Source organism: Chiroxiphia lanceolata, chromosome 4, assembly GCF_009829145.1.
Source record: "Chiroxiphia lanceolata isolate bChiLan1 chromosome 4, bChiLan1.pri, whole genome shotgun sequence".
In the NCBI taxonomy this organism is placed as follows: domain Eukaryota; kingdom Metazoa; phylum Chordata; class Aves; order Passeriformes; family Pipridae; genus Chiroxiphia; species Chiroxiphia lanceolata.
The window spans coordinates 21,343,306-21,366,057 of record NC_045640.1 but is presented as its reverse complement, the minus strand read 5'-3'; the positions used below and the strand labels follow the sequence as shown (position 1 = coordinate 21,366,057).

General features: G+C 43.0%; 1 protein-coding gene and 1 long non-coding RNA gene across 6 annotated transcripts in view; one reads left to right on the top strand and one right to left on the bottom strand.

The window, feature by feature from the left end:
- PCDH7 (protocadherin 7) overlaps positions 1-8,487 on the bottom strand; it is a 366,930-nt gene extending 358,443 nt beyond the window's left edge. For all 5 annotated transcript variants that reach the window (XM_032686127.1, XM_032686124.1, XM_032686125.1 and 2 more), the window contains exon 1: positions 3,692-8,487. In XM_032686127.1, coding sequence (XP_032542018.1) covers positions 3,692-6,859 — 3,168 coding nt within the window. In that variant the 5' untranslated portion in view covers positions 6,860-8,487. The remainder of the gene's footprint in view (positions 1-3,691) is intronic.
- A 1,938-nt stretch (positions 8,488-10,425) lies between these two features.
- On the top strand, positions 10,426-14,716 carry LOC116786332. The gene is made up of 3 exons (XR_004356883.1): positions 10,426-10,812; positions 12,526-12,644; positions 14,169-14,716. It is a non-coding gene; the product is annotated as an uncharacterized LOC116786332 (long non-coding RNA).
- The last annotated feature ends 8,036 nt before the right edge of the window (positions 14,717-22,752 follow it).

Below are 22,752 nucleotides of genomic sequence, written 5' to 3'. Positions count from 1 at the left end.
CTTTGGCTGTCTTTACTGGAAGTTAGTAGTAACCAGGCTCCTCACAGGCAGCATACAGCTTTAACTTTTGGCAAGTAATTAAGACCTGTGGAATACTAAGTGATTTAAAATTTGTTTGGCATTAAGTAGATATGTTAGTGCCTTACTGAAAAGGAGAGAATTGATAAGTGAGAGGATAAAAGAATATTTCAGAGTAATACTACATTAAATAAGACAAGAATAGGAGTTACGTTTCTGAAAGTTCTTTCCTAAAAAAAAGTGACAGTGAAATGTCAGAAGTCTACTGAATACAGAATTTAGTTTTTAACTTCATATAACACATGATGTCAAGGAGGAGAGTTACAAATTGCTTGCAGTTTTCGCCACTGGAGTTCTCTTATACAATACTGTATCAAACAAGATATATTTGGGAACTCAAATAAGAATTCAATTCATCAACTTAAAAAGGAAGTATCAAATAATCAGAATGAAAACAACTTGCATTCGCTGGGGTACACCAGTCGGTCATGTAAGTAGAGACTTCTTCCCCGACTGCTCTACTGTAGGTATACAAAAGTATCAATTACCAATTCTAATTACACTAATGGGAAATTAGTATTGCTCTCATCTCCAGTAACTTCGAGCAGGTACATTCTGCTGAGTTCACTTATTTGTTCTAAAATTTTATACACCTTCTAATGTCTCCTTCGAACAAAGGGAACTGACAGTGAGTAAATAAAGACAGTCTCAGAGATTTCAAGAAGTCTCCCTACCATGATGTCAATATGCCACTGGTTCTGTCTCACATGTACAAGAGAACTATGAAACAATCTGATATACACCACATCAGAACCTGATATACACCACATTTATCTGCATCTGCTTCACATTTCTCTCTGAACAATGTGCTGAACAAGAGCTCCATGTGGTTTGGGTGTTAAAAATCCTCATGTATTTTGCCTGCTAAATTAAGAAATACTGAACTGTCAATGTTTGAGATGTGAAAAGGGTATATATTGTTTATGCAAGTCTTAATGTCCCCATTATACATGTATGTCCCCATACAAAAGCATGAACAAAACTATACAAATGTCACTCAGCAACAAGCTGGTAAGTACCCACAGGACAGTGGTAACAAAGGTTACCACTGATAGTCTCTCCCATAAAGTCCATTATTTAGACTACCTTTATTGTTTTCTTGCACAATTTCCAACTTATGTGCATGTGTGTAAATATTTTCTACTTGTTTAAAAATAAACAGATAAGACATTAGAATACTGGCTATAAATTACTTGGGAAAACAAACCTTCATAACAGACTAAATATTTAGTACAAGAAAACCATCCACACTGAGAAATTGTTTTTGTAACAAACTACATAAGTAATGGAGCAACTCAGGGTGTACTTTTAGTTTGATTGTTGCAAATAAAAGTGTAATAAAGCCATTTTCTTCTACAAAGAAGTTTTCTAATATATTTTATATGAAAACATATTTTTGGAAAACGTTAAGTAATTCAAACATATTTCTGTAATAAAATCTTAAATAAGTTTTTTTTTTATCAAGCAAAACAGCAATTTGTAAGGTATATTGCTTTACCATTCCTACACTTAAAATACAAGTCATTCTTTTACACTAAAAAGAAATTACACTTTAACACATTATAATCCATATGTTTAGATAAATTGCAGCAGCAAGAAAGAAGCAGTATCTGATTAGCATATATTCCATTGCTCCTTTTATTCCAGCTTTGGCTAAAATGGCATAATCTACTATGTGCTTAATAAGACTTAGGAGATGGAAGGTAACTTTCTTAGCACTTTATACTTTATACAGACTATTCACAAACTGAAATTGTGATGTACTCTCTAGGAGAGAGTTAATGAAATGTATCACCCAGAAACTACTGTGTCAAGTGGTCTGTAAGTCTATATCAGTTGTAAAAGCACATACACAAAAGTGCTGGCAGATAGTACATCAATCACATTTTTTTGGTGACCTGAAAGACTGGAGGGACTCATACAATTATGTTATTTTACAATAACATAATATTTTAAATACAATATTTTAAATGTTTCTGAGCAGAATGCAAATACTGGCGACACGTGATAAAACTTCAATTGGACTAAATTAGCAGACATTTCAAAGTATTAAAAAAAAAAGTCATCGTGTACCATATTTGCATGTTAATAAAGTGAACAGAAAGCATTTTTGTCAAACGAGTCAGAATTTCCCTGTTCCAGTCTTGGCTGTGTATTTACACGAATCAGCATTCATTTACTCCTAGACTCTTGTGTAACAAGCACTGTAGCTGAGGAAATGTTCAGAATATTATCTTATATATAAGGATGTGATGGAAATCACTGTGTGAAGTTATCTCATTTCATTATCACCCAAAAAGTACTCCTCTAAAGAAAAGCAACCTCTGTTCAGGCTACGTATGTGTCTTATAAAATAAACAGATGCTTTCACTTAGGAGCTTGATTCCCCTCTGTGCTATCTCTATTTTATTGTAAGAACTGTAAATCAGTCACTACCGTCACCAGTTTTAGGCTATCGGAGCTTCACCGAACCAATCCCCGCCAATGCAGCCGAGACCAGAGCCAGTCACTTGTGGCACCCCTGAAGGCACCTCCGAGAGGTCTCACGGCAGTCACACCCTACAAACAGAGCTATGCGGCAGCTGGGCTGGCAAATGAGGGCCTCTCAGGTTGAATGAAATTTCATATGATAGGCAAGAGGGGCATTAAAAAAAACCAAAACCAAAACCAAAAACAAACAAACAAAAAACAATGAAAACATACTGGAGTTGCGATTCTAAACTCACTAATGCTTATGTGTATTCAGAGCAACTACTGAAATGAGTGCAGTCTCAGCGGTGTAAATTAGATCGCAGATAGGCTATGTGGATTATTTAAGGATTTTGGTCCTAATGAAAGACCTGGTAATTACAGCCATTAACGCTTCAGCGCGTCGGCTGCAAATCCACTCTCACTCACAGCTTTAGGAAGCGTCAGGCAGGCAGCAACCCCCTTTCCCCGAAACACCTGGATGCTGAGGCGAAACTTTCCACCTCAGCCGGAGCCGACACGTCTCTGAGGCTGTGAAAGCATCTCGACGGGGGAAGCGAAAGGACCGGCTGCTGAAGGCGGGGCCGGGGGGCGGGCGGGGGATGGCGGCTCCGCCCGATGTGGGGGCGTCCTGATTCTCCACACACCCCACACCCCCCCCCCCCAAACCGCCTGGTTTGGCCTCCGGGCGAGCAGCTAATAAAGGCATCTCAAGTTGCCTTACAGCTCGCTGTCGGGGGCTAGCGGCCAAATCCCTGGCCCGTGCCCTGCCCCCGCGCCCGGCTGCCGCTGCACCTACGGCGGGGCAACCTGCCCCCCTTGGTGCGGCTACATGGACAGGCTGTTTGGCTGCCGGGTCTGAAAAGCGGAAGGAATAGTAAAAATACTACTACTACTAATAATAATAAAAACCAATAAAGATAGCTGGCTGTCCTTCCTGCGTGCTGTGTGTTGCGCACCTGCCTGCCTGGGGGAAGGGGGCGGGGATACCAGACTGAACGGGTCATTGAACCTGACGGTGGTGTGTGCCTGTGCCAGTGTGGGAGGCGGGGGTGCGGCATCAGTCCCCGCTCCCTCACCCGCTCTGTGTGTGCGTGTGCGTGTCGGGGCCCCGCGGGGGGTGCGCAGGGCGCAGCGCTCTTACCTGCTTGCTGTACTTGCTGCTGGCCTGGCAGCTGTACTCGGAGCAGTGGTCCGAGCCGATGGAGATGTTGTCGCCGGCGCCCACGAAGGTGTTGGCCGGGGGCAGGTCCTGTACGGCCTGGTGCTTTTTGCCGGCGGTGGGAGACTGCGGGTGCAGCTGGACGGTGGGCAGAGGCGAGCTCGACTTGTAGTGCCTGGCCAGGTCGGGGCTGCCCGGGCCGCCATTGACGGAGCGGTATCGGCCCATACCAGGGCTGTCTGAGAGCTTCTCGTTGACGCTGTCGTAGCGCTGCCCGTTGGGCTTGGAAGCCTCAACAGTGACGATGCTGCTGTAGAGGGGCTGCTTGCCCTTCTTGCCTTTCTTGTCCTTCTTGGGCTTCTTGGCCTTGTCGTGCTGCTGTGGGGTGAAGAAATCCTCATGGTCCTTCTTGCCAGCCTCGTAGCCATGCTTGCCCTTGGAGCGGCAGTAGCGGGCCATAACCACCACTAGGATGAGGAGGATGACAGTCATGATGCCAGCCACCACACCAATGACTATGCTAAGCCGCTGCTTGCTCAGCTCGTAGCTGGGGTCACCAGCGATGTCCTGGGCCAAGGGAGTGTGAAGGCTGCGGGCCACCTGGCTCTCCACCACGGTAGCATTGGACAGGCTCTCATTGACGAAGACATGGAGTAGGGCAGTTGTAGACTGGGGAGGCTGCCCACTGTCATTCACCTGCACAACCAGGCGGTGCAGGCCGTAGTGCTTGGGGGCCAGCTTGCCCACCAGTGACACCACACCACTGGCTGGGTCTATCTCAAAGAGTTTGAAGGGGTTACCCCCAACAATGCTGTAGTTGAGGTCAGCATTGAGACCAGTGTCAGCGTCGGTGGCAACCACTGTGGCCACCACAGTGCGCATGTTGCTGGAGGGTGGCAGCACAGTGTAGGAGCTGTTGCTGGGGAAGGTGACTGTGGGTGCATTGTCATTCTCATCCATCACAAAGAGGGACACGGTGGCAGTGGCAGAGCGTGGTGGCTCACCTCCATCCACTGCCTTTACCTTAAAGGTGTAGCTAGTCTGCTGTTCGCGGTCAAAAGAGACAGTGGAGAAAATGGTTCCGGTGTCATTCTCGATGGAAAAGATGCCAGCTGCCTGGTCGTGGTCGCCAGGCTGAATGGAGAGGCTGAGCTCAGCGTTGCGGCCCTTATCAAAGTCCATTACAGTCACCATGCCCACAGGGCTGTTGGGCTGCAGGTTTTCCTTCACATAGAAGGTGAACACATCCTGCATGAAGCGCGGCTCATTGTCATTGCGGTCTGCCACCCGCACCACCACTGTGGTGGAGCCTTGTAGTGATGGCACCCCTTTGTCCCGGGCTGTCACCTGGAACTCGTAGGTGTCACGTTGCTCACGGTCCAACACCGCCTGCACTGACACGTCCCCAGAGTCAGGGTCGATGCTGAAGATGCTGCCTGGTGCCTCTGAGGATAGGGGTGAGGCCTCCAGTGAGTAGGTGATCTCAGCGTTCTTGCCGCTGTCTGCATCCGTGGCAACCACTGTGGCAACCCTCTCGCCTGGCAAGTTGTTTTCCGGGAAGGAGACCTCCAACACGGCCTGGCTGAACACAGGAGGGTTGTCATTAGTGTCCCCAACCCGCACCAGCAGGGAATTGTTGCTGGACAAGCTGGGGCTGCCGGAGTCCACAGCTACAATCACCACGTTGTAGTCACGGACAGCTTCATAATCCAGAGGGGCTGAGGTGTGGAGGAAATACTTGCGCTTATTCTGTGGCTCCCCTTCACCCTCGCTGGCCGGCTTGAGCTGGAAGGGCACATCACCTACCACGGTGCAGGTCACCACGCCATTTTCACCTTGGTCCCGGTCTGACACCTGCACCAGGGCGATGGGGGTGTCCACCAGCACGTCCTCAGCCACACTAGCCACCCCGTCCCGGAGCGGAATGCGCCCAATTTTCCGGATGTCGATGGTGGGCACATTGTCGTTCTCATCCCGGATGTTCAGCACAACCGTGGCCTTGTCTGTCTTGGGGGGCTGGCCCCGGTCTCGGGCCATGACAGTGAAGCGAAGCTGGTTCACTTCCTCCCGGTCGATGCGGTGCAAGACACTGAGCCAGCCCGAGTTCTCGTCCAGCCGCAGTAGACGCCTGACAGACTCTGTGGCCGCCCCAAAGACATACTCGATCTGTCCATTCACCCCCACGTCCAGGTCGGTGGCTCGCAGCTGCAGGATCGGGGTCCCGGGGCTGCTGTTCTCCGCCAGATCCGCCTCATAGACGCTCTTCTCGAAGCGGGGGCTGTTGTCGTTCACGTCGGTGATCAGCACCCTCAGGATCGCCTGCGAGGACCGTGCCGGGTCGCCGCCATCCCGCACGCGGAGGCTGAGCTCGTAGGAGTCCCGCTGCTCCCGGTCCAGCGCCCCCTTGACGATCAGCTGTGGCTGCTTCTCCCCGTCCAGGGTGTCAGCCACCTGCAGCTCGAAGACGCTGCTGCGGGCCGCCGCCTCCGCCTCCTGCCGCCGCTTGCTGCCGCCGGGGTAGGGGGCGCTCTCGGGGGCCGCGGCGGCCGAGATTCCCCCGCCGGCGCGGCGGCCGCTGTCCCCGCCGGGCTCCTGCAGAAGCTCGTAGCGCTCGATGCCGTTGCGGCCAAAGTCCCTGTCGGTGGCGGTGGGGAGCAAGTAGAGGGTCCCCACGGGCCGGTTCTCCTCCACGGTGAGCGTGAGGACGGGGGAAGGGAAGGTGGGGGTGTTGTCGTTGATGTCCAGGATGATGACCCGGCCCTCGAAGAGGTCCACCCAGCTCTGCGACGGGCCGATGACCGACACCTCGAAGTCCAGGAAGCACTCGTTCTCGTCGAAGATCATCTGGCACTGCGGCAGCTTTTCGCGGTCGATGCGCCGCTCTGTGGTGCTCAGTTCCCCGGTTATGTTATCGATCTTGAGATAGTCGGAGCCCGACTCCAGGCTGAATGTCACCTCTCCGGAGCCCGTCACGATACCCAGGTCAGAAGCCACGTTGCCGATGCGAATGTCAGCGGGTCCCTCCTCGGCCAGCCGGTACTTCAGGAGCTGTTTAGCCGCTGCCAGGCTGACCCAGAGCGGCAGAGGCAGGAGGAGCAAGAAGCAGCAGCAGCAATGTACAAAGCCAAGGAGGGTCCGCATCTTCCTCATCTTCCCTGCACTGAAACCCCCCGCCCTCCTCTCAGTCCCACCTGCCCCCCCAGTAAACTCCCCTGATAAGCCAACAGAGCGGCTGAGCGTCCAGGTGATCAATTACAAAATCCTTTTATTCCTGGAAACTTATTGTCTCATGGCTGGTGCAATTGGTGGTCAAAACCCTGCTGCTGGCTCCTCTGCTGCCCTCCCTGCCTTCCAGTTGCGATATACTTACAGTTCACGGGACAGTGTATTTTGCTTTTTAAAGATTCATCTCGGTAGATAGGATGGGATTTTCCTTCTCCTCCCCCTTCTCCTCCTCCTCTCTGATTTTACTGTAATCACTTTGCAAGGTTTGCAATAAAAGCAGGAGCAGCACTGTACGATTCGAAGCCCCCCAAGTCGTCTTCTTCGACACTAGAGTTAACTACAATTCACACTCTCTCTCTCTTTCCTGTCTCCCTCTCTCTCCCTCTCTCTCTCTCTCTCAGCCGTTTACGACCAAGGCATTAGCTTTATTCTTCCCCCTCTCTGCACACACAGGGGAAAAAAAAATGTGATTCGCTTTATTCAAAGGGCTTGTGTCGGGAAAACTCCAAATCCTCTTAGCAATGGAGAGTTCTTAGGAAAAAAAAAAAAAAGTAAAGAAAAAATAAAAATCCCAATAATGTCGGTAGCTGCACAGCTGATAGGAGAAGAACCCCGAGTATTACAGAGCAGTCCACAGAATATCCCCTTTGGTTGGCAGAAAAGCACCCAAATCCATCTTCAGAGATCGCCTAAAATGTTCAGCTCTTTCTCCGGAGCGGATTTTTTTTAACAACTCTGCGCAAGGTCATTAGTCACAAAGCAACGATACAGAAACTGCAGAAGCCGTTTGCCCAGAATTTGCAAGGCTGGAGATAAGAACATAGACACACAATAGTCCCAAGTTTGTTTTTGCATCCGCAGTTTGTGTGTGTGCCTTACCTGCATTTGCACTGCATGTGTTATAGCAATCTGGATCTGCAGCACTGAGAGCGATTCACAAATGAGATTGCAGTCTCTCTCTCTCTCTCTCTCTCTCTCTCTTCTCTTCCTTCCCGTCCCAATGCAGGTAACCAGATCTGAACTTGATCCTTTCAGTTCAAAGGTTAGCAACAAAACTATGTGTCCAAAGGCGATTATTGGTCGCTCGTAAATATACCCGGAGCGGAACAAGATGTAACTGGATCCCCCACGTGAATTAACACAGATTCTGAATTACATCCATATAAGCGGAATGGCAAAGGGGAGGGGAAAAGATCCGCGACGCGATTAAAAAAAAAAAGAAAAAACAGAGTTCTATTTGCAAATAAAATTATATCAATCAGTTGTTTCCTGTGATCTGCACCGCCACAGTGGGTGAAATCTGCAATTGTGTATTCCCTCCTGTGTCTTTCAGAGAAGTGTGGATCAGGCGCTTTCACGGCAGAGCGGCTTGTGCTTTAAAATGTTGAATGGCAATTGAGAAGCTTCCCACTCGGAAGAAAAAAAAAAAAGGAAAAAAAAAGAAGAAGCGGTAAACCGGCAAGTTTGCCCAAAGTGGTGGGAGCTGCTGAAGCCTCTCTCGGTAGCTCTTCCCTGACGCTGCAGCAGCAGAGCCGCCTGCGCTACATACACACAGAAAGAGAGAGGGAGAGAGAGAAAGAGGGAGAGCAGAGAGAGAGAGCGAGAGTGAGAGAGGGAGGGAGAAAGGGAGGGAGGAGGAGGAGGGAGGACGAGTCAAGCGCTGCACTCCAGAAAGCTCAGTCTTACCCTCTGTCTCTGCTGCTGCTAGTGCTGCAAGTGGGATAGCTGCTCATCTCAAAACACCAGTTCAGTCCTCAAAACCGAACCTCATTTCACGCCCGAGTATTGCTTCTGTTGCCTTCTCAAACCTCTCTAGTGATTTTCTCCTACCCTTTCCCTCCCCACCTCCGCTGTAGCCTGTGAATCGAGCAACGATTTTTAAAGCAAATGTTTATTCGCCTTTCTTTTCTTCTATTCTGCATTTTGCGGAATCACGCTGGTAAGGAAAGTCGTTTCGCAGATTCCCACCTTCCCCTGTCGTGTTGGTGCTTTTGTGAAATAGCTGCAGTCACTGTAACTGCATAAAACTCCAGGGAGCAAGGGGGGCTGCCTTAGATCTCAGACTTTCGTCCTGTTTCCCAGTGCTGTTTGAGCCTCTCGGTTTTTGTAATTGTGTTCTTCCTATTACCATGATTTGAATGTGTCTTTTCAGCATGTTTGTGGGTTTCCTAGGAGAAAAAAAAAACACAAAACCTCGGAGAAGACGATCAGGATGGGGGCGAGAGGGTTAGTAGAATAAACACATGTAAGAAGTAACAGATTTATTTCCGAACAGAGACTTGCTGCTTCGATGATAGCTAAAATGTAGCGTCACCTACCTGGGTAAGTGGGAAATAAACTTTAATGTTAAAGCTCTGCTCAACTTTGCTTATTCTGCCATCCCTAGTTCGCGTCTCCTTTTGACTTTGTGCCATTTAATCGAGTATGGCTTTTGTGTGCCTCCCTGCGCTTGGTGATGCCTGGATCCTGTACGTGTCCTCTCCGCTCGGATCCCGGAGGGAAAAGGGAGACTCCGGGAGCAGGCGAACATAGGGCACCCAGTGGGAAGAACCGGCGTGTGCGGAGGTGTGCATGCGTGTGTGCCTGTGTGTGTGTGTCCGTGCGTGCGCGCAGCGAGGGGGAAGCAAGAATCCAGCTGCTCTTTCTCCCTCTGTGAACACATGTGGGAAAACAAGTTGTTGCGGGTTCTATGTGTGCGTGTGTACATTCCTCTTTATGGGTGGCTGTTTTGAATAAAAATGCATGCAGACGAATGTAGCGAAATGCTTTTCTTTCATCGCGATGACATATTTGAGCGAAAAGCGGCCGTATATGTTGAGGTGGTTCAAAGCAACGGTAACAGCGTGTCTTTGTCATTTGGGGCAGTGAGTGACTGTAGGAGGCAGGGAAGGTTGCCACCTCTTTCCTTGGGGAGTCCAGAGGTACAGAGGGGCAGAGCCGCGCAGCATGGAGTCGGCGATAGGGAAGGAGGGACTGCTCGCTTCTCCGGAGGGCTGCAGAGCTACTCCTCCGGCGTCTCCTCCGGCCCTGGCACCGGCCCCGGCCGCTATCCCTACCCCGCCAGAACAAGAAAACCCTCCCCCGCCGATGCTGGAGACACTCGGCTTTCTATCTGCAGCATCAGCGAGAAAGCCCAGCTCGGCGCAGGCTCAGTGCTCACCGCCGCAGTCCCGGACGGAGGAGGGGGGCTCGGGAACGCAGCGTCTTCGCAGCGGGTTAAGTAGGATTAATACCAAATCCCTATTATATTTGCCAAGCAACTTGAATTTATCAAAATTCCCCCTCGCTGTTCTGGAGCTCCGAGAGGAGGAAATTTTGCTCTCAGAGTAAGATCCAGGCATGCCAGTACGTAGAAATACCAGCATACTGCATTACATTGGCTCCCTGCACTGGCAATACAATTGCGAGCCGCAGCTCCCGCTGTTCCCTTCCCTTTGTGTTTTTAAACACAGCCAGGAAACTTAATGTATTCGTCAGGGGAGGGGCGGGATGAGAGCGTTTTTAACCTCCCCGCCATAAACTTTAATCGGATTCCGGGCTGTTGCACGGTATGGACGCTCGCCTCTTGCTTGCGTCTCCTTCCCCGTTGTCTCCCGTGTCTACTTTTACTACGGCCTGTTCTGCGAGAGCCTCTTTCAAGCGAATGAGTGATTTCTTTCTCTTGCCATGTGCAATCGCTCCCCCTTCCCTTCCTACCCTCGCTGGCCTCTCTTACACACACTATGCCTTTCACACGCGGTCTGCACCCCCAGCCCCCCCTCCCTTTCTTTCTTTTTTGTAGTGTCTTCACATGCAATCTCTCTCTGAATGTGCAATGCCTTTCCTGCTCGGGAGTGCTGCGTCCTTCACAGTGGATTGGTTCCTCTTTCGGAGCAGAGGTAACGGCCCCCCCTTTTTTCTATCATTCCCCCTTCCTCCCTCGCCTCCTCCCCTCCTCCCCCAGGGCAGGCGGCCGGCGTGGGAAATGGGCCCGACGTGCGCTGCATGGTGGATGGCCGCGCTGCTCCCGGTCCACGTGCCCCGGCTGCCGGGGGGAGGACGGGGCCGTGCTGGCTGTGTGTACCCCGCACCCCCCCGCAGCCCGCTCGTTCGTGCGGGGAGAGAGCGAAATCACCCCCGCCTCCGCTCTCCGCCTCCCCGGCACCGTAGACTCCCGGTCCCGCGGCCCGTGCAGCCACAGCTTCCCGGGTGTCTGTAGGAACAAGCCCAGCTGTTTCAGGAGGAGGAGGTTTGTCCCTTTCGGGCAAATCTGTTGCGCAGTGTGACTCCCCCCCTCTTCCTGGCTGCCCCCCTCCCCGATGCACACAGACGCCCACACGCGCTCAGACGCGACACGGCATTTGTCCTCCTGAGCGGGTGAGATCAAGTGGGAAGAGGGATCACAAATGTAATCGTCTGTAATAAATAAAATAGCCCGAGATGCTGGTGATATACAGAGGGGAAATAGGAGCTTGTGTCCTTAAAGGGAACATCTGATAAGGCCACCGAAGTGGCATCTTGCGTGTGGGAAGGAATCCGTCTTGCTGACAATCGCAGCCGGCTGTACGTGGGGAAATCCTAAAGCAGTCTGGGAGCTTCCCCGGCTCTTTACATCCCCCCAAGCTCGCGATACTCTGCAGCGGGGCTTTGTTGTCGTTGTTGTAGTTGTTGATTGAAAAGACAGGGGTCATCGCTAAAATATGCAGATGTAATTAATGGCTGGTTTATCTGCATGTCTTGGCTGAGCCCGGCTTTTGTCGTCGGCAGCCGAACTCGCGTCCACACTTGGCGCTTTCAGCCCACGATAATTTCGTTTTCGCAGTTTAGGAATGTCGGTGGCTCTCACTGGAAAATTATTTCTGGGATCCCTGGTTAAAAACAGACAGACTGGTTGCGTATCCATGCCGCTCTATACGTTAACAAATGCACATTACTTATTACTATTTGCACGCACACAAACGAAAAAGAGGTTCCAGAAGGAAAAAAAATCGGGTTGTCTTGAAAGTAACGTATTCATAATAATACGTGGAAAAGGTTAAATAGAGTAAACATGACAGCAAATTCGAAAGCAGGGTAAAAACAAGGGCAGAACCCCCACATGCAGCAGTTAAAGCCACATGACGGAAAGGAGAAACTAACTCAAGAACTCCACCAAGGGACAAACAGCTGAAATGACACCACAGCAGCACGGAGCCCGCGGTGACCTCTCATCTCTCTTAAGTGTCTTGCTGATCTGGTACAATTCTTTTGTGACCTCTTCACTCCCTTCCCTACCACAACCGCCCCCTGTCCGCCTCAGAGCTGCCGTAGTTCCTTGCAGTGAATATACTGGGAGGTCGGCTGAGTTACAGGGAGTACTGACACTTGGCCAGTGTCTTTCACAGCTTTGCAAATATGCTTGCTGTGTAGTAGCATGTAATAGGCAGCAGTGATTAAATTATTCATTGCAGCAACAGCCTTTCTGATGGACGTTAAAACTTAAGAGTTTAAATAAGGAAACCACAGATTCACTTTTAAGCAGATAAAACCCACATCTGTGCTTATTTAACTGAATGCTAGCTAAGCATGAAACCAGTTACTTTGCTTAAATCCTCTCTTTTACTCTCTTTCAGAATTTCGAGCTAGATAATACACCATAGAAGTTACTGACAGAGCAGAATTAATCTGTGTTGGATAACACTGGTTAAATCTCACATGATTATAATTGCTTATTCTTAAAGTCGTATCTGAGGTCTGTTCAAAATGAAAGATTCTTGCATAGGCATGATTCCATCAGCATTTCTGATTTCTCACATTTATAAAGAATTATGCTAATTAATATTTAGCCAAAGGGGTAGTGATTCTGTTTACTAAGATTTTTGCAGTGTATATATATTTCTTACAAATCACAATTAATAACTTTGAGGTTTTCTCTTTCTTTCATTTGTTCCTGATATTATTCTATAGAATTTGTTATGAAAGGTCTTTTACAGACTGGTTTTTTTTCCCCAGATGTTGACAAATAAATCTAACTATTCAAAATCATGCAGAAATGACAGACAGAATATGCTTAAAATCAGAAGGAAAAATTAATGAAAGGTCTTTAAAAAAAGCATATGAATTTTTATGAGGGGAGGCAGATTTTTGCTAGATTTATGCTTCATATGCAACTACTGACTTTCCTGGATTTGCAGGGGTATAAACGAGTGCTGTACCCAGCCCCATTATTTTATAGATTTATTTTTAAATAAAATATTGTTCAGTTTCTCTAAATGCAAAGGAAACTTAGAAAAAATCAGAGTGAGTTTGCATGAATCCCTATAAAAATATAGAGAAATTATGAATAATTAGTATGTATTTTACATAAAGAGATAAAACGAGATATTCAGGGGAGATAATTAAAGCTGAATTTAATTTAAATGAAATGTATGAGAACCAGGTAGCACCGACAAAGAAAGAAAAATGTGTTCATTGTCACTGAAAATATTAAATGGGTACAGTTGATATGCGTATGGATTCACTAGCAGAGAATACCAGTTACTTTGGGAAATAATGTAGGATGGGGTTTTTTTATATAATGTTTCCAAGGGGGATATCAGTAGCGAGCCCACTGAAGGTCTTAAAAGTGCCTTGTAAATTATCCCTATGAGATAAAAGGGTTGCTCAGTCACCTAGGCAAGCCACTAACAAATGTCTCTTTCCAGATTATGTCAGTCAGATCACAGTTTTGCACTTCTGTACTTTTTAAATATATATTCACCTCATGGATTCACCTCATGATTTGTCTTTGAATACGTGGCAATCATTTCTGCTTTATTTGGTGGACTGGTGGAAAGTCAAAGAAGCTCATTCTGAAGAGAGTTTAAAACAAGTTTGTGTTCCAGAGAACTACGTATACAAAGAAGTGTCTTGTGTCATGAAATTTGATGGATAGCAGTAAAATATACTAAACTGTTACTGATATATTGAAATACAGTGTTTTCAAGCTCAAGCTCCAACTTATTTCTGTCAGATATCCTTTATACACTGAACTGAGTACACAGACTTCGTAAAGCCATTTTGCCTCTACACACTCTTGAAGACTTCTCAACCTAACATAATTTTTCAGTTCTGTGCTTTTTTTTATTTATTTATTTATTTTAGGATGCTACAAATATTTTTTCTCTGAATTAAAGTTTTCTTAATTTTTCAATTAAAATCACCAGATCATAAAATCTTTTGTTCAATATTCCTAGTTCATCCTGTGCAACTTTAATTTATTTTTAATATAATTCAGGAGAGCATAAAAGATCGGACATATCTTCATGAATCTACTGTATCAGCTGCCTGTTGAGCAGAAGAGAAAATATCCCAGCAAGATGGCAACTCTGCTGAGTTCTGAATAAGAACCTTTGATATCGTAATTCAAACACTGTTATGGATAATTGAATTCTGTGATGCTCTATGCCTTTGTGTAAGTTAATGCCAATATATGTTACTGACTATACCTAAAATGAAATTTATAAATCTACACATATAAATACTTGCTTATTTGGGACCTTTAATGTTTCTGTCTACTTTATCAAAAACAATTACTACTCTCTGGCTGAAATAAGAGTCATATAAATACACAGTTATTCTAAATTAGGGAAATAAATATGGTGGCAAAATCATTTAGAATGGGACCAAGCTGTTGGTTGCTTATTGGACAGGCTATTTGGGTTTGTTCTGCAATGATTAAAAGTGCTTTACTAGGTATTTTATAATGTTAAAACTTGCCATTTCTTTTCATATGAAAAGTGAAACATTAGAATCCTTAGAGACTGTATTGCTGTAAGCCTTATTTAGCTGTACAGTGCAGAAGCAGACAATGTTTTTCCTTAATCCATTGTTTGACTTTATCAAGGGCATGACTATTCACTGAAAAAAAGTAAGGGCTGTTCACCTGCTACCATCTACTGTTGGTGAGCAAAAGAAAGTGTGAAGAGATGGAGTCCCTTGCACATTTCCCTGAACTAGATTAAAACATAAACATATATATCCATTCCTGTATTGCACAGGTCTAGTAAAGAGCTCTGGCATTTAGCCAAAATGAGAATTAGAGGCTGGAGAAGACCCTGGTTATATCACCCTAAAACAGGATCCTTTAATCACCAATAGGAGTAACCAAATATATTTTAGGCTGTAAAACACTGATCTGTATGCTGGTACTGATCAGCTTTGCTTCTGAAATGTTTTGCACTGCTACCTTATTTCTCCAAAATAAGAGTAAAGGATTTGTAGCCACCCTTCCTGGGTTTTGAAATCATTTGTTCACCTGCTGCCTCACTTGCACTTTTTGCCATGCACAGAGAGCCATAGTTTTATGTCTACTTTAGCTGTTTTGCAAAGTTTCTTGGTGATCGTCCTTCCATAATTACATTTTTAGCTTCCTTTATAAGAGTAATAAGTACTGTACAGAAGGGGGTTTTATGACCTACAATATATCTAGAGGAAGAGAGGTACTGATAAGTTTCCACATTTTTCATCTTCTGATAGAAGCCTGACATATCTTCCAGTTCATTCATTCTGTGAGATGATTAAAAAGTTGCTCTTCAACAAACTAAACCTCATCCAGGGCTCAGCAGGAAATAACTGCAATCTAAGCACATTAAAGAACAGACAGGGCAAACCAAAGTATACCTCTTTCTTTCCCTCTTAAGATCATGGGGAAAAGAGAAAAGCAGTCTAATATTGTGATAAAACTGCAAACCCTGCAGCAGCTGGTTGATGGGTTACGATATAGAACCTATTCCAAAGCATACAGAAGTCAATGGAAGCACTTTGACTAAATAAGCTTTGCATTAGGCACCTAGTGAGTGAATGATGTTTAAAGCATTCATGTAGATCTTAAGCAGATGAGTGAAGAAAAAAATGATGTGTATTTGAATCAAAATAAATTCCATTAAACCACTGGGTGTAAATGTTATTTTGCCTGACCTCAGAGATCATGTTAATGACTCAGAATAAGCTGGCATTCTTCAGTGCTGAGTCCTATCCTCCACTAGTGCAAGCACTCATGTTGCATAAAACGCATATCTCTCAAATATATCTGTTTATACATCTGTACAATTCTTATGTTGATACTAATCTCAAAGTTCAATACATTATAAACATCTGCAGGCTCTTTTTACCCATACATATATTTACTAAGGGCATTTCTCTAATTTTAGGGTTTTTTTGCAGAATTAGAAGATTTTTCAATTTCTTTTCATGAGTTAAATTCTGCATTCCTGACATCATACTGACAAACTTCCCTTTCACCTCTACTCCATTTTTAATGACTTTTTCAGTGAATCTTTGGTTAATATGGAGGACAGGAATTGTTCTACCTCATGTGATAGTGTTAAACATCCCTTTCTTTAACCCAGAAATACCTTTTTTAATACTCCATATTAGCATTTTTCATACTTACATCCTGTTTTGCTGGCTGATAGTCCTTCTCTAGTAGATTGGCTGCATCTTTTTTTTTTCTTTGTCATTTCCAGCTGATGAACTCACAGTTTATAGCTGAAAATCTAGTTACATTGCTCTTTTGTACAATTAAGTTTAATCTCATTTCTGTTATAGAAGTCATCAAGGTCATCTGATTCTTCCTGTATATTTTTATCATTTCATGATTCTCAGACTTGCTTTACCAACAAATTTCAGCAGCATGCTCCAAGGTTTTGTGATCTAGGCTTTAATTTAAATATCAGAAAGATATATGGCAAGGCAGCCCATGAAGAACCCCTTAGCAGCTTCCATCTGACACTGCAAACACCTAACACAGTCTGTTGTCCTCTCCTGGTTAGTCAATTCTTTATCTTCTCAGTCTTAAATAATTCTTTTCATATCAGATACCGTCAAAAACTGTTTTGAAATCCAGATAGGTGAGATAATTTTTTTCCCTGCTTAGAAGATAAATTATTAAAGAAAGATCGGTTGATAAAAGGTATTATCTACTCTTGGAAATATTTGTATAGATTTTTTTAGGTTTGCTTTGTACTTTTGTGTACTCTGTACTTCTGTGCTTGTATGAAGAATAGTTCCCCTGTATTTGGCACTGGTGAGGCTGCATATTGAGTCCTGTGTCCAGTTCTGGGCTCCTCAGTACAAGAAAGCCTTGAGGTGCTGGAGCGAGTCCAGAGAAGGGCAACGAAGCTGGTGAAGGGTCTAGAGAGTAAGTCACATGAGGAACAGCTGAGGAAGCTGAGGTTGTTTAGCCTGGAGAAAAGGAGGCTCAGAGGTGACCTTATTGCTCTCTACAACTACATGAAAGGAGGTTGTAGCAAGGTGGGGGTCAGTCTCTTCTTCCAGGTAATTAGTGACAGGACAAGAGCATATAGACTCAAGCTGCACCAGGGGACGTTCAGGTTGAACATCAGAAGGAATTTCTTCACAGAAGGGGTTGTTAAAAATTGGAATGGGCTGGCCAGAAAGGTAGTGGAGTCACCATCCCTGGAGGTGTTCAAGAAACAACCGGATGTGACATTTAGTGCCATGGTCTAGTTGACAAGGTGGCGATCAGTCAAAGGTTGGACTTTATGATCTCAGAGGTCTTTTCCAATCTAAATGATTCTGTGATTCTGTGCTATTACTCATTCTTCGCTTCAAAATTAATTTTGAAATTTTACATGCTATCATCTAAAAGGCATATCGAAACATCTATTTATTTCCTCTCTTCTGCTTCCCTTTTCAAATGTAGGCAGGCCATTTGCTTTTTTCCATAAATGATCATCCTGACATACTTGCTAAAAATCCTTGTTCTAGACTCTTTAGATATACATATTAATTTCTTCAAGATTCTGCAGTGAAAATTATGTAGACTCTTGCTTTGAATATTTTCTAGTGTTTGAATTAATTTCATTTAAGATGTGTTCTTCTTCTGTAACTTTGCTTTCGTTGATCATTTTCCTCATTTCAGTATTGCAATCCTTGTTGAAACCTGAAACAACATATAATTTATTTGGGTATTTCCAGGTAAATAATTAGAATTTTACTGATTGTTTTTGCTTCTTTATAGCACATTCTGCAAAAGTGAAGCCATTGCTTTCTTAGCAATTTTTGGATAAGACCTGAAGGTTTACATTTGACACTTCATTAAAGAGTACAAGGGGATACACTATTTACATATTCTGCACTATTTACCACTGCAAGTCTGTGTGTCTGTCTTATCTACATATTGGCTACATGTCGTCTACATTATTATCTGCAAATTCATAATTTACATATCTGAATGCTTTATATGAAAAGAAGGGGAATGAAAGTGAAGATAAATAGATCATTGCAGAACAAAAGAAGCTATATCTGACCAAAAGAAACTTAGAACTTTCAGACTTGAATAATGCACAGGTAGAAAACAGGTGGAAGAAACTGAAAACATACATGGGTTTTCACAAGAACAGAGTTATCCTGAATGTCAAAGGTCAATCGAGATTATGAGAGACACTACCAGTTGCCAGATGGTATCAAGCTGAATATACAGATAGTGTATATACGTATATATAAAAATATATAAAGTCCTTGATGAGCAAAAAAATTCCATATACTAGAATAAATCATTCCATGAAGATTCTTCTATCAAACACTTTAGAGAAGTTTAGAGAGATAGATTAGAACAAGAAGACTGGAAATAGAATAGGTGAAGATTTTTAATTTTGTGAAAAAATACAATGAAAATTTTTAAGGGAGAAATGAGAAAGAACAGATTCAGAAAGATGATGGCATTCCAATTTTAATTTTAAAACTATGCATCAAGACAACTGGGTGAAGCTACTTCTTAACCAAGTTATTAGGCTTTTATTTATTAACTTTTGTTTTTCTTTTAAAAACATGTTGGCATTTTTGTACTAAAATTCTATTTTTTTTCCTCATGGGAGACTACATGACTTATAGTGTAATTGAAAGAGGATATATTTAATTTACCTCAGTTCCAAAAAGTTCATGAACACAAAGTAATGAGAAGAAAACTTTTTTAGTTTCATCTTATGTGTCATTCTTGGAAGAAGTTATTGACTTAACTTGGTATTATTACTCCTCTGAAAGTTATAAGTAAGAATGATACCTATTATGACTTCATGACACTTCAAATAATATATCCCTTTTTTTGATTGCTTATTAGTTTACTGAACTTTAGCATATAACTTCTTTCCAGGTCTGAAACTATATTTAAATTTTTGAAAAAAGTCAGGCTGATTCAGTGATATCTGATAATGATACTCATGATCAAATTTATAGACAACCTTATTTAAATATTTTCAGCACTTTTATACATTTCATTATGAACTTGAGCTTTTAAGAGGCTAACTTCCGGGAGTTTTTGTCTTATGATTGAAATCCATCCACCCAAGTTTGTTCAAATAGCAACACATTAAAATACTGCATTTAAATAAGTGTGGTAAGGAGTTTACATTTTTAGAGAATAAATTCCCCAAATATTTTATTCCCATTAGGTGTAGCCCAACATGTTGCTAACTAATACTTTTTGATAATTTCAGCTTTTTGCCCAGAAACTACAATACTCCAGCATTATGTGACCTCTCTTTTGGGACATAACAATGCGGAGCAGGATGCTGCCATGTTTGAACACAGAGGGATGAAAGTTAGATCTGAAGAGAGAGAAGAGGATAAAGAAGGGTTATTGAGTGTTCTAGGTATCAATGAAGTAAAAAAATAACCGTGAGATTTACTATAAAATTATCCCACTCATGCTCTTTCTAAATGGTCATAACATTTTATATATTTAGTTGTTGTTCAAATCACGGCGGCTTATTCAGAAGATCAAAAGGATACGGTCCAGATGACCAGCCATGTAAGTATTACTAATGCAGCATATGATTAAACTTCTCTTGTGTTTCAGTTTGTTTGTTTGGGTTTTAGCTGGGAAATGATCTAGCAAAAAAAATTAATATAAACCCCTCCAAACTAATATCAAGAACACTGTTTATATTGCCAAATATGAAAACTATGCACAATATAACACTCAGAAGCTAGAAAATATCAGAATAATACTGTCAGCAGACCCTTAATTCAGTGATTGCAATCTAATTACATGTTCACGTATTCCTTCTCCACTGAATTTCAATTTGAAATCAAATAAAAATAAATAAAATTCAATTGAAGAAATTAAAGTACATAAATAATTTTTAATACATTAATAAATATTTTTATTTAATTATTGTGGCAGGATAGGCCCACCCTGATAAGATCTAAAATCCAATCAAGTTATCAACTGCTGGTGCCAGAGTGTTGTCTTGGTGTTAAATCTTGCTAAAACCATCCTGGTCCACCAAACTTTGAATACACACCCTGCTTTTAAAGGAGGACTTGACAGATAAGCTAGCCTGTGGGCTTGTAAATCTGTGACTACCAGTCCATCACTTCATAACTCTGAAAGCCCAGTCCAATTTCCATATGGCAGGTTCTTCCACGTACTTCCTTGAAGTGTGGAGGTTCTCCCGTGAAGCAGGGAGACGTCATGGTTACTCCCCAGGGGTTGAGAGAGAGAGATCTACCTGCTGTCTCGTATGGTGAGTTGCATCAATCTCTAATTATTGTTTCTTTTACTAGCTGCAATACAATTGCTTTAATATAATGTCTTTGTTACAGTGCACTATATTACTTTGTTGTATAATATTCTACTAGTAGATTTTTTAGCTTTTACACTGTGTAGTAAATAATTCTGATTAAGATCTTTCATCTGTTCACCTGTTTGTTAATTTGTCGTAATAAACAATTCATTCATATAAGTATATCTGTTTTGGCATCATTAAAACCTGCAGGACAAGGTGATTGAATCATACCTCTATAATTCCTTTAAATTTAAACCATTAACATAGTCCGAGGCTAAGATAGGATTCAGCTGCACCTGAGCCCTTCTCGGAGAAGGAGTTTAGGAAGCAAGGTACTTTCTGCACCTCAAGACTCACTGGCAAGGCTTTGCTATTAGTAATTTTGTCTAAGCCTTCCACTCGCCCATGACAATTATACAGAATAAATGTGTAAGATTGGATTTAATAAGAAACTTATTTGATTTTAAATTTTTTTCATGTTCAGTATTAGTCTCAAGGCATTACTTACTGCACACTGTTCAAACAGCATCCTGGACACAGAACTATAAATGGAACTTTTTATGATATATATCACTGAATTATCTAAAAAATTTAAAAACTTAATTTAATTTGTGAAGAATTGTATTATACCATAGGTTATCATGAGTCCAGTATTGAAAATGGGAAGGTACTACAGAGATGCAGGTCAAAAATATCCACAGATTTAGGATATCTAATTTGAGTGTTTAAGATCTACATTTTTGAGGAGTGCTTAGAATTACATGGCTTTTACATGTGCAAACCAAAACTCTCACTGACATAAAGTGTGTCTGGAGACGCTCACTGCAAAACAGTCTTATGATTTCAGGTAAGAACTCAAAAATAGATGAAATCACAGTCAAAATATTTTGTTCTGTGACAATATCATGGGGAAACTCAATGCTGGAAGTGAGTGTTAGTTTCCAGCTTTAAAATAAAACATTCTAACACTATGAAACACTGTTTTCTGCCTTGATTTAGTTTCAGGGAAGTTCAATTCTGTACAATGAAGAAAGTAGGGACCTTGAGGGGAAAAAATATGAAAGTCTTTAATGAAAGAGTATGTCAGACTTCACAGGTACAACTGTCTGAAACTACCAGGTAGATCCCACCTATAGCTTCATTTCATCATTTTCTAACTATGAAATGACATTTAATTTTTTGACCCTAAGGATATTGTTTAATATAATTATGTGGCATTTCATAATTTTCATTGCAGACAGAGGACAGTAAAGATCCCTGTCTCTACAAAAGGAAATATGCTTAGGTATACAGTGCTTTGGAGAAGAAGGAACTGGGGTGTGGGGAAGAACCCTTGAATAAGCATAACTTGAAGATGCACAGATGGTAGAAGTTCCCAAATGTTCTATGATTCTCTCTGGGCATCTTTTGCTATGTAAGTGTGATAACATTTGTTAGAAGGCATGATTAAGGCTTTATGGGCTTCACAGATGGAATGTAATTTAGTGGAAGGACTTGAAAGAAAGAAGATTCAGATATGAAATGTATTCTATGACAAGAATTAGAAAGGGTTGGGTCCAGAGAGGCAACATAGATATAAAAATAACTAAATATTGTTCTGTGATCCTATCTGTGAAAGAAAAGACCTAAGTTCCCTTCATGCAGGGATATCTCTGCTTTTCTCACAGGAATGTGTAACATAAAACATATTAGCAGTTCAGAAAACTTATTTAAAGTCATATTGTCAATTAAGTGGCCTATTAGGCTACAGAATTAAGGAAGTTTTCTGTCCCTCTTTTTCCTCTAGTAAAACTCATTTACACTTCCACCCTTTCAACTCACAGCAAGCCTCATGTCCACTGTGCTGTATATGTCAGGTAGGAAGAAAGCCCCTTAACAACACAGGGCAGTAAACTTCAGAATGGAAGTGAGCTTCTATTTCCCTCAACTTCCACTTGAGGGATATGGAAGAAAGTCATACCAGACAAACTGATTTACCTAGACCCTCTTTCAGAGATTCCTAGATTGCATATATACATATACTTGTATGTATATATTTTTTAAAAATAGTATAATATAAATAAATAAATATATAGGTATATGTGTATATGATAATAGCAAGAAAATACTTGACAAATAGCTGCTGACATGTAAAATTTCATAAACCACAAGAGTTTTCAATAGGACATCAGAATTATTTATCAACTATATACAGAATGTGGTCAATTGTTTCAAATTCATCAGTAGAAAGACTTGGAGTAAATAATCTAGGCTGCTTCTTAGGTTTTCCCCTGCTATATTTAATTTAAA